We start from the raw sequence: 15,870 nt of genomic DNA, 5'->3' as shown, positions 1-15,870 counted from the left end.
GGAAATTTGTGTCATCCAAACCGGCACAGAAACGTGGATGACACCGATAATAAATTACCTTGCAGCGGGTATACTACCAGAGTCAAAAACACAGGCAAGAAAAATACGTTGTAAAGCATTAAACTATCAACTCATCGATGACATCCTTTACAGACGTAACTTTCTAGGCCCACTCTTAAGATGCGTGGACAACCAAGATGCTGACTACCTCCTAAGGGAAGTACACGAAGGCATCTGTGGAGTACACGCAGGTCCACGCGCTGTTGTAGCTAAGTTAAACAACGCGGGATACTTTTGGCCGGGGATGCATACGGATGCGCTGGCATACATCAGAAAGTGTAGGTCTTGCCAGCTCTACGCACCCAACACGCATCGCCCGAAGAATGAACTTGTTCCAGTCACCTCTTCATGGCCATTTCAGAAGTGGGCCATCGATGTGACAAGCCCATTTCCTACAGCAGCAGGAAACGTTCAGTTCCTAGTAGTAGCCATCGACTACTTCACCAAGTGGATAGAAGCAAAACCCTTAGCCCAAACAACCGCAAAACATATTAAAAATTTTATTTGGGAATTTATTATTTGTCGTTTTGGACTTCCACAGACTTTGGTGAGTGATAACGGCACCAACTTTGCTGACAAGAAGCTACAAAAGTGGCTAGAAGAACTTCAAATCACCCACACCTTTACCTCAGTGGCACACCCGCAAGGTAACGGTGAGGTGGAAAGAGCAAATAAAAGCATCGTCGAAGGCATAAAGAAAAGACTCCTAGAACACAGATCCGGCTGGGTAGACGAAGTTCCACACGTCCTTTGGGCAAACAGAACGCTGAAAAAGGCCAGTACGGGAGAAACCCCATTCAGCCTCACTTATGGCACTGAAGCCATGGTCCCAATCGAAAATGGTTTGTCCTCACCAAGGGTCTTGATTCAGCCAGAAGACAATGATGCGGAAAGACGGTTAGACCTTATGCTAACCGAGGAACGCAGAGACTTAGCCGCAGCGCGTGAAGAAAACAACAAGCAACAAATGCAAAAGTACTACAACACGCGGGTAAAACTCTGCAACTTCAATGTAGGAGACTACATATTGCGTAACAACGAGGCTTCAAACCAAGAGCGCCCAGGAAAACTGGCACCGGTCTGGGAAGGACCGTACATTATCAAAGAAGTTTTGGGAAAAGGCGCATACCGACTCGAAAGGCTCGATGGCACTCCTATCCCAAGAACATGGAACGGAGCTCAATTACGCAAATGTTACATGTAGATCAATTCCAAACTTGTAAAGAAAAGGCCTAGAGCCACTTCTAATGGAAATGATTCTCCTTTCACATTGTGTTGATAGCCTTACCTTTATACTTATGAACTTCCCACGCTAATATGCCGGTATTCACCGCATAAATATGGGAAGAAGTAAGTCGTTGCGTGTGGAAGGCGGCAAAACCCGCATAAACACATAAAAAGGTAAAAATTTCTAAGGAAAACCTTCACGCAGGTCAGCTATAGGTGAAGTTTGGTCATCCCAATAAATGAAAGTGACGGTCCTACCCGCACAATCATGATAGAGGAAACTGAACATTGACCTATTGGCAACCGCGAGTCGAAAGGTTAACTTATTCAAAACACTTAGAAAATTTCAAAGGAAAAGATGAGGAAAACTTCCACGCAGGTCAGATATAGGTAAAGTTTAGCCATCCTACTAAGTGAAAGTGACGGTCTTATCCGCACAATCACGAAAGAGGAAGCAAAACTTTAACTTATTATCTGACACGTTGAAAAGTTAACTTATCTAAGTACTAAAGAAATTGCTAAGTTAAAACAAAATATGAGCGAAATAAACAAGGCAAGGCATTAACAAATAATTTTTATTCCATCAACATTCAAACATTACAAGAATTGCTGGGTACATACCCGCATACAAGATTAGAAGTCTACAAACATAAAAATCTACTCTAATGGTGGAAAGGGATCTAAAGTATCAAGCTTCATGACCACTCCCACTTGGACCCGCACCATCAGTAGAGTGTGGCGGTTCAAGGAAAGCTTTGAGGATAGCTAGCCCATCATCAGCAGCAGCAATCTCGTTTACCTTCTCCACCACCGGATGCGGGAAGGCGGCATACTGATTCACTGCTTGGTCATACGCAGCTTCAGTATCCACATTGTAAAGAGGGAAGTTGGAAGGCGGAATGCCTTGTTCAACAAACCCTAGACCAAGCAGGAAGCCAGCCTTTTCCCCATCCTCATGAGAAGCGTTGAGGGCTGCGCTCATCGCATCGTCATATGATGTGTTCGTGAACACCCGATGCACAACCTAAAAAACAGAAGTATATCAAAAACTCTTCTAAGGAAAAGCGTAAAGAGATTGTGAAACTACGCATACCTGCAACAACGCTTCTCGAAGAAGCCATTCCTTGGTAACCAGAGCCTCCTGGAGGGCAGCTTGAGCTTCATTACGGGCGCATTCGGCTTCGTTCTTTGTAAGGTTGGCAAGCAACACATCTTTGGCTGCAGCCTCTTCAACGCCCTTTAGCTTACGCTCAGTTTGGTCAAGCACCCCCCTCTGGTCCAAGATCTCTTGGAGCTTCTTGGCATCTTCCATGGCCAAAGCATCATGAGCCTGCTGGAGCCTCTCTAATTTGGCTTTAAGTTCCTCATTCTCGATGCGTAGAGGCTCAGCAACAGCTTCAGCCTTGGTGGCCCTCTCGGTTGCATTCCGTGCAGTTTCCTTAGCCAACCGAAGCTGTTCGTTAACAGCTTGGGCAGCCTTGGAACGGGCCTCGAGCCGGGCCTGAACTTCAACCTTGAGGGCCTTGAAGGCCTTCTCCTTTTCCGCAGCAACGGCGGCAAGCTTCGCATTCTCCTCCCGGATAGCCCGCGCCTGAGCCACTTCAAGGCTACGCGCCGTCTTTAACTTGTCGTTTTCACGACAAAGTAGCTCGACGCGCGGCTGCATCCGGGCGAGGAGGATTCGGAGCTCGTTGGACAGCCTACCTTCCTGGTAGCTGGCCATGGCCTCCCCCAGCGCACCGCTTGGGGCGGCGTGACGCGCCCATTCGACGCACTCCTCAGCAGTCCGGAGGGTCGTTCCCCGGCGGATCTTGGACCGAAAAGCGTACACCTCGTTGGAATCACGAACTGCAATAAAACAAAAAAAAGTTAAGAGAGAGAAATGATGAAAGGGATATAGGCCAAAATAACCCTACGCACCTGTAGGGTCGACAACAGGCCGATAGCCACCAAACCCATCACCTGAAGCTAAGGGATATCCATCCAAAAGGTCAATGAGACAGGAAGGAGGCAAGGATTGGCTAGACGCCCCAACCCCAAACGTACCTGAAGGACTGGCCGTAGTCGCAGGCGCCGGAGGAGGCATGGTGGAGGCTGCCGCGGTGGAAACCAACGGAGGTGAACTCACCGGAGGTGAACTCACAACCGTGGCCGCGGCTGCGGAAGAACCCGCAAGAGAAATCACCGCCGGCTCAGTGATGGATTCTGTGCAAATGGCACTGACGGCCGGCGGGGATAATGTTACAGCTGGAACAGTTGGCTCAACGGGATGAGCAACTGAACCAGTACTGCAAGCAGGCGTAGCCGCCTGGGTCATCGCCTCGGGTAGGTTGACCAAACCTACCTTCATGGGTCCAGAGCTGCTCCCTCCCGCTCCACTCTGGAATGCCGTAGCATCCACGCCTGCACGAAGACAAGATATATAAGTATAATAGCGGAAAGATATGAAGTTAAAGTTATGTACACTTACGGGTCCTTTTGAGCTTGAAGGTGCGAACAGGCGGGGAAGAACCCGATGGAGCCGGCCTCTTCGTACCGGTCACCGTCGTCGTCCTGGGCTGCTCGGAGGTGACAGCCGTTTCAACCTCCGGAGCAGTGGTCTCAACACCACCTGGGTTCCCTGCCGCTTCTTCACTCTCGGTCTCCGACTCAGACCGGTTCCCCTGATCGGCAGTGGAGACAACCTTCGCCTTGCCCTTCCCGCCGACAGCCTTCTTCTTCCGCGCAAGAAAAGGACCATCTGCGGATTCCTCATCAGAAGATGACAAGATTAGAGGAATTCCAGCAGAGGTTTCAGCATTCAGAGGGCGAGGGTTAAATAGTCTTTTACCTGGCCGCGTGGCGCTCAGTATTTCGTGGCCTGGCGGGTAGGCCTCCACAAACCGATCCGCAGTCTGCGCAAGGATGGGCAACTCGTTCTCGTCAAGAGCACGAGTACCCAACCGAGCGGGACCGTCAGCTTCCCGCGGATGCAGGAGGGACTGCAAGTCATTTCCCTCTGAAATAAAAAGAAAAACAGTTAGAAAAAACCTTATATCAACAAAGAAGACGGAGCATACCGTAAGGGATAAAGTTCAAACCGTATTCAAGTACGATGGGAATCTGTGGCGCATCCGCCCCAGCATCCTTCCACACCCTGCTCATACCAAGCATCACCATCCCGGACTCCGGAAAGCGGTAAACCGGAGTCTGGATCCGGGAAATCTTGGAGAACCATTCCGCCTCCTGGTAGTTGGAGGCGTGAAGGCTGGGGAGAGCTCTCCCGTTCTTAAATGTCATCGCTATAGGGACAACACAGGCAGAGATGTAAAAGAACTCCCGCTTCCAAGACCGAAGACTGCGCTCGGTAGCGCAGATCTTCAAACCCTTGATCCGGGTGACCAGGGTATACCAGCCTTGGATACACCTCCAGGAGTAGAAGGTCATCAGGCGGTCGACGTGGGGATCCACGCCAAGAATGAGGCACACCCACTCAAAATGGCGGATCTTGGCGATCGCCATTGGGTGTACCTCGATCAGGTGCACACCGTGTCTATCCAGAACACGGTATACAAACTTCCTCAACGGGAACCTAAGATTCCCATAGACGAAGAAAGCGGCATGTACCCCTATTTTGCCCTTGGGGATATCGTACACCGTCTGGTGTGGCTCCGGAAACTCAGGCTCGAACAGCTCGAGCATGAACTTCCGGACGATGTACCGGTAAAGCTCGATGGGAAGAGCACACTGGCATTCGCTAGCAGTGCTCTTATCGTCCTTATCGGACGTAGACGTCGGGTTCTCGACATACAAGTCAGACTCCTCGACGGTAGCTTCTGGATCATGAGTAGACATGTTTTGGAGGTAAAGAACGATTTCAGGAGAATGCTCGACAGAAAGTTAGTATTCGCCGGAAATCGCTTAGAAGAAGAAGAAAGAAGTGAAAGTGTGGATTACCGTGAACCCTCTCCCCCTTTATATACTCATCGCAATGAATGCGATGAATTTAATGCGGAGGAGAGAGAAAAGAGCTGGTGCAATGAAACTATGACACGTGGAAAAAACAAGCTGGCAACAGCTGTTGACGGGACGCGCGCCGTAAAATCCGCACCCACGAGCCCGAAAAATCGTGTCCACGCGCCTGAAAAAGCGTCTGGACTGACCATATATTGTCACGTCGCCATAACTTCCTGCACGTCCTGACACTGTCAGAAGAAACCGTCGGACGACGTTTCAACAGTTTGGACTGTTCTTATCCATTCACCAACTCTTCGAATTTCAAAAAGATTCAAAAGTAAGCGGGACTATACCCCTTACCTTGGCAACCAAGTAACTATAAGACAGGTGCGAGTACAGTGTTAAGGCAAAACCCTTCGCATACTTAGCACCTGCAGGGAATTGAAGCCAAGAATACCTCGGCAACCAAGTAACTATAAGACGGGTGCGGGTACAGTGTCAAGGCAAAACCCTTCACATACTTAGCACCCGCAGGGAATTGAAGCCAGGAATACCTTGGAAGTAAAGTAACTATAAGACGAGTGCGGGTACAGTGTCAAGGCGAAACCCTTCACATACCTAGCACTCCGCAGGGAATTGAAACCAAGAAGGATCTTCTGGGCCATGCTTGCGGAAACGGGAATAACATCCCCGCATAGCGGGAACGTCGAGAACTAGATTGTTTGAAGCTCCAAGATGGAATTGGTTGTTTTAACATAATTGATCACTATGTTCAAAACTACCAAAACCTCATGGAGAATCTACACAAGTGGAACTCAATGCTCCTGACTTGCGAGGAGGTTACACACCTACCCGCATCATACCCAAAGATCAAGCAGAAAAGTCGGGAATTTCTGCGTGACATTAGGGAAACCGCGGGAAGAATCCCCACGGACAACCTTAAAACTTAATCCTTTTCAAAACCCCTTGATTAAGTCCAAAGTTCACCTCACTTATTAACAATTCATGAGAAGAACATTGGACTGGGGGGGACTTGAAGAGGTAGGTCCCAGCAGAGCCCAGTTGGACCCGCAAGACTCACCTTGAAGAGGGACGTTTGCGCAAGGACCAACTGGTTCCGCATGACCCACCATGCTCAGAGATGAAGACCTTACGCGCAGTACGCCAGCTGTTCCCGCAGGGAAAGCCTCCCAATGGTGAAGTACCCCGCCTGTCCCCGCAGCTGCGGATACAAGCCATCAGGGAAGGCTACCCGCACTAATAGCAAGGCTACACGCACAAGGCACTAACTCAATAATTCAGTGTCACCTGAAGGAATGAGCAAGGCGGGAATACTCCCGCCCAAATGAGCCAGTCCGTATGCTTCTGGAAGATCTTTTGTACTATACCTGCAAGGTATGGACAAAATAGACAAGATCTGACCAAAGCAGCCCATGAACCAATCACAGGGTGACAGCTCACCGACAACAGTACGAGGAGCATGCTCTAGTACTGTTTGTCACTATTAGCCGCTGCCTACTCACCAACCCTTGTCGTGGCACGCACATAGCCTGCAGTTGGTGGAAAAGGAATAGTACACAGCCGGCCTGGTCACTATCAGCCGCTGCCTACCCACCAACCAGCATGGCACATGCGTAGCCCATAGTTGGTAGAACATGAATATTATACAGCTGGCTGTACCTGCTTGGAAACCTACCTTCGGCTATAAATACTCCAACACCTTGGAACGGTAGGATCATCTGGTATTTTACCTTCACTAGCTATTTCTCTCAATATACACTTATATTCAGAGCAATCTGGTCTGATTCTCACGCCGGAGGGTGGTCACAAGGAGGAACCCCCCCCCCCTTCTCAGTGACGAGCTCACGGTGTCTGTTTTGCAGGTCATCTGAATAACATCCTTCTTTGCCGGACCTAACCCTCGTGGGAAACATTACTTAACCCCCAGATTATCCATAATCTACTCGGGGTCACCTAGTGTTTCTTCAGAAACACATTGAAGGCTTTTTTTTTCCTTACAAGAAAGCAAATCTTCATCTCCAACCAAAAGAACAACTTACCTACATCCGGAACAGGACAACGGACCATGACATATAGTTTAGCATTTTAAAAAATAAGTAATTACTTTAATATATTATGTATTGATGCGATTTTGGCCATTTATTATAAACAACAATATATTAAAGCTTAATAATGATATGTCTATATAACCATTTATTATTCCGATATTACAATGTTTAATAAATAAAAATGAAAAGTTGAGCATATTCATGGGACAAAAATACCTTTGAATCTTTGATGGTTGGGAGTCGTAAGTTTGGGGCAAAGCACTATATTTAAAAATGCTTTTAAGGCATCGACAAATTGACAAGAGAATGTTTTGTCATTTAACACCTCGTTTTCTTCCACATATTCTCATCTTACCATTTTTTTAATATTTTCTTATTAAAATGATTTTATATTTTATTCACTAAATTCATATTTTAAAAGTAAAAACTAAAATCCAATTCAATGTTTATCTGTCAATTCACTTTCAACAATCTAGAAAACAATTTTTCACTTCAAAATATAAAACAATAAAGTGAAAAAATAGACGGAAAACAAACTACATCTCGACCCCTTTTCTAAATAACAAAACTGATTATACTAAAGTTACAACTTTCGTCTTAGGGACTAAAGAATTACTATGCATGATCTGCTAAACCTTGTTTAAAAAAGCAAATGAGATAACATGTGTTTCTCTAAAAGGGGTTCTGGTGAATGTGCATCGCTTCCGATAACTAGTCATTAGTCTCGTATACAAAGCTAGTATACAAGCGTATAGATCTGGTATACAGACATCCTAGTATACACACGTTTGATTCATTGTATATACAACATTAAACTTTGTAATATTCTTAACTAGTTTATCATTGTATATACATTAAACTTGTATAACTATTCTTAACTAGTGTTTGATTTCTAGACAAAGGAGGATTGGTGGAGCATGTGTATAGATAAAAGCATCAACTTTATATGAAACAAAATGATAATTTGAAAACTTTATAAAAGGGAAAAAGGCAAGGAAGATGAAGACAAGCAGGCACGTGATCTGCCAAGATTTTACCTGCAAAGAAAAAAAGCTTTTCTGATTTAAAACATTGCGTTGTTCTCGTCTCACAGACATCCGTCCACCCTTGAGTCCAATCACTGAATAAAAAGCAAATGTCTTTGTTTTTCCCCAAACAATTATTTGATTCTTTTCATTAAATATATTTATATTCTAAATACTGCTACTTTATTTAAATTCCCTTTGAAGTGTGAACCCCCGGTTATTAGTATGAGGTGTTCTTCAAGATAATATTCTGTTCAACACCCAGATCTTTTCTTCATCTTTCATCCAAAGTTTTAACTTTTCCCATCTGGGTTTTCATCTTTGAGCAAGATTGAAAGTGGGTTTTCAACCAAATGTCTTATCTTTGATGTTTGTTGATATATATACATCTGTACGGAATTTCAAGATTCTTGAAGCATGGAGAAGAAATTATGTGTTTTTGAGATATTTGGATTAGGGGTTTTCTGTCTTTTGACATGGGTAAATGTTGCTTATGCAACTCTGTCTCCCTCTGGAGTAAATTATGAAGGTTTGTTTTTATTAATTTTTTTTCTTCTAAATTTAGGCATTCTGTTTTTATTAATATGTTTCTGTGCATATTGTCCCCTGCTCATTCTTGCTCAATTTGGGTAAATTTCAGTTGGGTTATTCTTATTTTTAACTGTTTCAAACTTGAATTTTTAATTGGTTGAATGACTTTATATTATGTAATCTTTTGTTCTACAGTTAAAAGAAGTACAATAAAAAAAAAAATTAACCAGCATTCTTGAAAGATTGAATCTTTATTAATGGTTATTTAATCTGGGAAATCTGTTTATTAATATGTTTCTGCAACTATTGCTCCCTGTTCATTCTTGCTCAATTTGATTGTTCTTATTTTAACTGTTTCAAGCATTGTATCTTTAATTGGATGAATGAATTTAATGCTGTGTGAATTTATGTTCCAAAGTCAAGAAAGTACAATAAAATTAAAAGCATTAATCAGCATTCTTGAAAGATTGAAACTTTATTAATGGATGCAGTTGTGGCTCTAATGGCAATAAAAGAGGCTCTAAAGGACCCACGGAATGTTATGGACAATTGGGATTTATCTTCTGTAGATCCCTGTAGTTGGAGAATGGTTACTTGTACCGCTGACCGATCGGTTTCGGCTTTGTAAGTTTCTTTAGGCCCATTTCTTGATTTTTTTATATTAAATTCTGTAACAAAATTGTTAGTTTTTTTGTTAATTAGTTGTTAACTACTTGAATCTTTGTGGGTTTGATTCTTGACCAGAGGGCTGCCTAGCCAAAACTTATCCGGGACCTTATCGTCGGCGATTGGAAACCTTAGCAACTTGCAATCTGTGTAAGTTCTTGATTGGTCTTGTTTTTACTAAAAGTTAGCCTAAGTTCTAAGGATTAATAATTGTGTACAATCGTGTAGCACGCTACAGAATAATGCAATATTTGGGCCGATTACGGATGCAATCGGGAAGCTGCAGAAGCTTCAAACTCTTGATCTGTCTGGAAATATGTTTAGTGGAAAGCTTCCTAGTTCTTTAGGGGATCTCAAGAACCTTAATTTTTTGTAAGTTTTAATGTATAAGTATTAAAAGTGCAGTAAAATTGAAGTTCTAACAAAGTTTTACTCATTTTGAATAATGTTTTTGAGCAAGACAGGCGTCTGAACAACAACAGTCTTACCGGCTCGGTTCCTGAATCTTTATCTGGTGTTGGCGGTCTAACTCTTGTGTATGTCACTTTTCTTAATATCAAGTTCATAATTTATATGTATACTTATGGGTTTGATTCAAACTTTTTCCTTTTTTATCATATGTAGGGACTTGTCATACAACAATCTCAGTGGTCCTTTGCCGAAACTATCAGCAAGAACCTTTAGGTGCGTTTGAATTCGTGTTCTGAAACTGAAATTAATTGATTGTTGCAATTGGAAAGTGAAATGTTAATGTTTGTTTCGGGTTCAGAATCATAGGCAACCCTTTACTTTGCGGGCAGAATTCTGTAAATAATTGTTCGATTATTTATCCCGAACCTCTCTCTTTTCCACCAGATGGTTTTACAGGTGATGATTTATTCACTTTTTTTTATTAGTTTCTACTAATATTATTAATTTAATTCTAACATTTTATTTATTAGACCAATCCTCATCAAATGAAAAAAGACACCATTTGACCATTGCTCTCGGGGCAAGCTTCGGTGCTGTTTTCCTAATAATCCTAGTCATCACATCGCTTATATGGTGGCGGTACAGGAAAAACCAACAAATATTCTTTGATGTTAACGGTTAGTCATTACTGTCTTATTCAGTCATATTATTTGTTATTATTAAATAAATGTTGAGTGTTATAATACATGCAGATCAATATGATCCAGAGGTATGTTTGGGCCATTTGAAGAGGTATACATTTAAGGAGCTTCGGGCCGCAACCGACCATTTCAATGCAAAAAATATTCTCGGGAAGGGCGGATATGGGATTGTGTACAAAGGGACATTAAATGATGGTACAACGGTAGCAGTTAAAAGATTAAAAGATAGCAATAATTTCGGAGGTGAAATTCAATTTCAAACGGAAGTTGAGACAATTAGTTTGGCTGTTCATCGTAACCTTTTACGCCTTTGGGGATTTTGCTCTACTGAAAATGAGAGGCTTCTTGTCTATCCTTTTATGCCAAATGGCAGTGTGGCATCAAGACTGAAAGGTGTGACTTTTAATTTTCGACTTTTGACTATGACTTTGACTTTTGACTATGACTTTAACTTTTGACTATTTTTCTTACATAAATTCATATATTTGGATTATATATTTAGCAGATAATATACAGGGGAGGCCCGTTTTGGACTGGCCGAGGAGAAAAAACACGGCTTTAGGGACCGCACGTGGTCTGCTATATTTACACGAGCAATGTGACCCGAAAATAATTCATCGAGACGTTAAAGCTGCTAACATTCTTTTGGATGAAGATTTTGAGGCGGTCGTTGGTGATTTTGGTCTGGCTAAATTATTAGACCACCGAGATTCTCACGTCACGACAGCTGTTCGTGGGACTGTGGGCCACATTGCCCCCGAGTATCTGTCAACGGGCCAGTCATCTGAAAAAACAGATGTGTTCGGTTTCGGGATCCTGCTTCTTGAACTGATCACAGGACAAAAAGCTGTTGATTTTGGACGCTCGGTTAATCAGAAAGGCATAATGTTGGATTGGGTACACTTTCGTTATTTTAAACATTAGTACTTTCTAATAATCATATTTGCTTAACAAACAAACATTTGATTATATGATTATATGGTTTGTCGTGTAGGTAAAGAAGCTCCACATAGAAGGGAAGCTAAATCTAATGGTGGATAAAGCTTTAAAGCACGAATTTGATCGGGTTGAGTTGCAAGAGATGGTGCAAGTTGCGCTTTTGTGTACTCAGTTTAATCCTAATAACCGGCCGAAAATGTCGGAAGTGTTGAGGATGTTGGAAGGAGAAGGGTTAGTAGAGAGATGGGAGGCGTCGCAAAGTGTTGAGACACCAAGATTTAAGGGTTTAGAAAGTATCCCTCAAAGATATTCTGATTATTTGGAAGAATCTTCACTTGTAGTTGAAGCAATGGAGCTTTCTGGTCCAAGATAACATTAAGTCAGTGTCATGTGTTTTGGTGGTTTTTGTGTGATTGTGGATATAGTTGTTGAATGTGTAAAAAGGTAAAGGAAATCTAGTGTTTGTTTTTGTTGGGAGTTCAGGTATTATTAAGTGGTTGTCACAAGTGAAGTCACTTAATAGCAAAATGTATATCTTTTTACGGTTTTTGAGATAAAGTTTTTGTATGCATTTGATTGATGGCTTATGATAGACTTATTAACTGTCTTCCCTCCTAAACATTGTAATTTTTCTGTGTGGATTAAATTAGTAACAGCCTTACCCTCTTCTTAAGCAATGTTTGGATCTGGAATTTGTAGGTCAACAGAGAATATGTTTGATTGGATACTATAGAGTATCAAAATCTCTCAGCTTGTAAGAAATAGTGGAGAATTAGAATCTCTTAACTTGTAAAAAATACATGATTGAGTTTTTGGTAGCTTTTTAAATAATTACTTGTTAACTTCAAGTTAGTTAAAATATGATGTGCGCTTATTTTTAATGTTCAATGTCACTTTTATCACATTTTTACCAATTTATATAGTTAACAAGTCATTATCTTAAACACAAAGTTCATAAGAAATATTAGTTTAGTGATTTAGCGTATGTTTTTTTACAAGTTGTAGAACTTTTATGTAAAATTGTTTTAAAAAAAAGTAAGAAAATTAAAATGTATCTTTAAAGTTTAAAAAAGTTAAAATGAATGAATGAATTTCGGTTCACAAGTAAATGAGGATATTCGAAGTATACCTACTCTTTAAATGATGATCAAGCCTAATGTACGAACTAGTTATTATATTATAGTGTCTCAATACACGTACACTATCAAACTTATATTATCTAATTATCATACATTTTAACTACAAAGGTTGCCTTGAAAGATTTAAACGAATCTCAATCCACATAATGATTTTAGAGTGGACAGCTCTTTTTGCACCATAAGGGGAGGCGGGCTGGTGCGTGAGAGGGAGACTATCATGCGTGATGGCCTCATGCACACCGCCGCCGGTCCCCCATCACACGTGATGGGGTGGGGGGTGCGTGATAGCCATCACGCAAGTGAGGGGGTGTTTATCGAGATGAATATGACCGTTGGGGAGGGAGCCGTTGAGAGAGGGAGGGGGGTTAAATAAAAAAAATAACCAATATAAAACCAAAACCAAATTCAACTCAAAACACTCTCAATCTTCACCTTCATTCACAACAAAAAAATATGGAATTTCGAAAATACTTGGTTTCCTTAGACACCGATAGTTCTTCGTCTTCGGACGATGACATTCTCGAATGGTTCCCGTTGTTATTTAACGAACTTGAAGGCCCAAGCCGAAATCTTTATTTTTAAAGATTGTAGCCGACGTCGAAGCAAGCGAAGAATGGTTTCAAGAATTTTACGACGCAAGGGGCAAACTAAGTTTTACGGTGCTTCAAAAATGCGCATCCGCTATTCGTCAATTAGCGACAAGTAACCCACCAGACCAATTCGATGAATACTTACTTAAAATGAACCCTCAAAATATATACTTATAAGCATGAAAAAAAAACGAAAACCAATAAAATAGAAAGTAATATAGGTAAAATTATTGTTTGGTTGAATTCGATTAATACGATTTAGATCGGTTTGTTTGGTACCGATCCGAATTGAAATCGGTCCGATTATCCCATTGCCGAATTCAGTTTTCGATTAGGGATAATAAAAAACTCGTAACCGAACACATTGAATAAATCGTTAACCGAACTAATAAACACCCTTAGATATATGTATTAAATATTTAAAAAATTGAGGCCTAGGGGGGGGTGTTAAAGCTTCCAAATCTAGATCGAGAAGATAAAAGTGTTGGTGGATTAATGATAGGGGAAATGTGAGGGGCTTACTTGGGAGTATTTGTGTAAATTCAGAGTGTAATTGTTTAGTTCGAGGGGTCGTATACCATGTGTTTTTTGGGTGTCTTGCGTTTGGTTTCGTGGGTGTTTCGTACTTTCATTGTATTATCACCTTGCTAACTTAATTTATATATAAATTTATAATATAAGCCATTGTTGGTCATTAGAAAAACCTTCCAAATCTAGAACGTATGATCTCCTATATATATAATTTGGAGATGGTCTTGACCATCTCTTGTATCCCAGGTTTTGTGTTAAAATATTGGATATAAGTACTAAATATTTTTTCATACATAAAAAATGAGTGACCTCTTTTTGTTGGTTTTTCCAAATTGGGTCATGTATGGTCGCATACCCTGTGCATGTATAAATCCGGCCCTATCTATCTATAATATATAAAAACGAAAACATAAAAATCTTACGTGTCGCGATGTGGTCGTTCCCCTTTTTTTTTGAGTCATCAGATTTGCTTGATTTTTAAATGGAAGCTTCTCATGCATTTGACCTGAATTCACGGGTATGGGTCATATCAAACCCAGATATTTCTTAAACGAGTTATAACATCTCATTAAATTAAAAACTAATATCACTAAATATTTGATATAAAAATCCTATAAAGTAGGGATATATCAAAGTAGGGATATAACATCTCATGCATTTGACCTGAATTCACGGGTATGGGTCATATCAAACCCAGATATTTCTTAAACGAGTTATAACATCTCATTAAATTAAAAACTAATATCACTAAATATTTGATATAAAAATCCTATAAAGTAGGGATATACTAAAAATTAATATATGATTTATTTAAAAAAATATATATTATTTGTAATTTAAAAACAATTTTATAGTAAAAAATATAACAGGTCTTAGGTCTCATCAAACTCGTATAGCTTTTAAACCGGGTTATAACATCTCATTTGTTTGTGAACAATTATTATCAAACCATTAGTATATTATTAACTTTTATACAATAAGAAACTAAAAATTCAAAATATAAATAAATATTAGAAACAAATAATATAAACAACCCTGTAATACAGGAGTTAAAAACTAGTTATAACTTTATTACATTGCTTGGCCCACCCTCTACTCAAATACACAAATCTCTTTCCACTAAACAAAGACATAATTACCCTATCTTTATAACTTTTTTGATGTTTTTTTTATTTGTATTTTAAATAATTTCTTTACAATGAGTAATTCTTGTCATTTATGTAGTGTAAATTATCTAGATGAATCTCACAACTTTACTCGGATCAATTTGTGTTATTAGTTAGCGGAAATCACTAACAGCCCTCGAATCTTAGTTTCAGATAAAAAAGAGAAAGATGAAGTGTTTGGTGAGAGAAAATTCTTTTATTTTCTTGAGGTGCTGTGAAGAAATGGGCGAAATGACCTTTTTATATGGTCCACATTTCTTAAAATTTATATTACATGGAAACAAAATTAACTTACTGAGTATGTAATATACCGACTACATATAAACATAAACACATACATAATTATAATAATACAGAATATTAGCCCTACATCTAGGTTAGAGGTCTAACCATGGGTTTGATTTTACGGATTCTGGTTGATGAAAATATGAAGTCATTTAAGAGTATTTTATCAACCATTGCCTAGACAGTTTCTAGTTAGAATAGCATATATGCTTGAAATGGTTCTAAGAAAACCGGATAATAGTTATCAAAACTATCATAAAGGAAGCTACAAAGAACTAATTAAATATTTTTTAAATTTACAATACTTTTTTTAACCGCAAAATTTATAATACTTGATCAAAAATTGGAGTCATATAATATCACTTAAGTAAACTTATAAAAACTATGCCTTATAATTCCATTAGAAAACTTTATAATTCCATTAGACTAAACGGTGTGGAAACCGTTTCGCCGATAAAAGAGTGACGTGGCTGGCGGTGCCAGCGGAAAACACCACCCCGATGCCGTCGGGGCATCCCAGGGGCAAAGATGTCGTGGCAAATTCACCGATGAAAACACCGCCCAACTTCACTATTTTTCAAAAAGGAAAATCCA

At 40.5% G+C, this 15,870-nt stretch overlaps 1 protein-coding gene across 2 annotated transcripts; it reads left to right on the top strand.

Moving 5' to 3' along the window:
- Positions 1–8,578: 8,578 nt before the first annotated feature.
- Positions 8,579–12,162, top strand: LOC143564683 (protein NSP-INTERACTING KINASE 3-like). 2 transcript variants are annotated; one of them, XM_077051881.1, is made up of 11 exons: positions 8,579–8,846; positions 9,340–9,472; positions 9,593–9,664; positions 9,743–9,886; positions 9,979–10,050; positions 10,139–10,198; positions 10,284–10,381; positions 10,456–10,602; positions 10,678–11,019; positions 11,129–11,523; positions 11,621–12,162. In XM_077051881.1, exons 1-11 carry the CDS (start codon positions 8,735–8,737, stop codon positions 11,936–11,938), a joined length of 1,893 nt encoding a protein of 630 aa, XP_076907996.1. In that variant the 5' UTR covers positions 8,579–8,734; the 3' UTR covers positions 11,939–12,162. The 2 variants fall into 2 exon arrangements, with proteins under 2 accessions (XP_076907996.1, XP_076907997.1); XM_077051882.1 differs by having other exon boundaries at positions 11,132–11,523; positions 11,621–12,161.
- Positions 12,163–15,870: the final 3,708 nt, after the last annotated feature.

This window comes from Bidens hawaiensis, unplaced genomic scaffold, assembly GCF_021521415.1.
Source record: "Bidens hawaiensis isolate Kalapana, Puna unplaced genomic scaffold, B.hawaiensis_p1.1 tig00022146_1, whole genome shotgun sequence".
Classification (NCBI taxonomy): domain Eukaryota; kingdom Viridiplantae; phylum Streptophyta; class Magnoliopsida; order Asterales; family Asteraceae; genus Bidens; species Bidens hawaiensis.
The sequence above is the reverse complement of the archived record's forward strand: the minus strand, read 5'-3'. Positions and strand labels throughout refer to the sequence as shown.

Excerpts from the sequence above, each read along its gene's own strand:
- LOC143564683 (XM_077051881.1), top strand. The coding sequence starts at position 8,735 with ATGGAGAAGAAATTATGTGTTTTTGAGATATTTGGATTAGGGGTTTTC. Across the intron at positions 10,199-10,283 it reads CTATCAGCAAGAACCTTTAG|AATCATAGGCAACCCTTTAC; the intron begins GTGCGTTTGAAT and ends TTTCGGGTTCAG. Across the intron at positions 10,603-10,677 it reads AATATTCTTTGATGTTAACG|ATCAATATGATCCAGAGGTA; the intron begins GTTAGTCATTAC and ends TAATACATGCAG.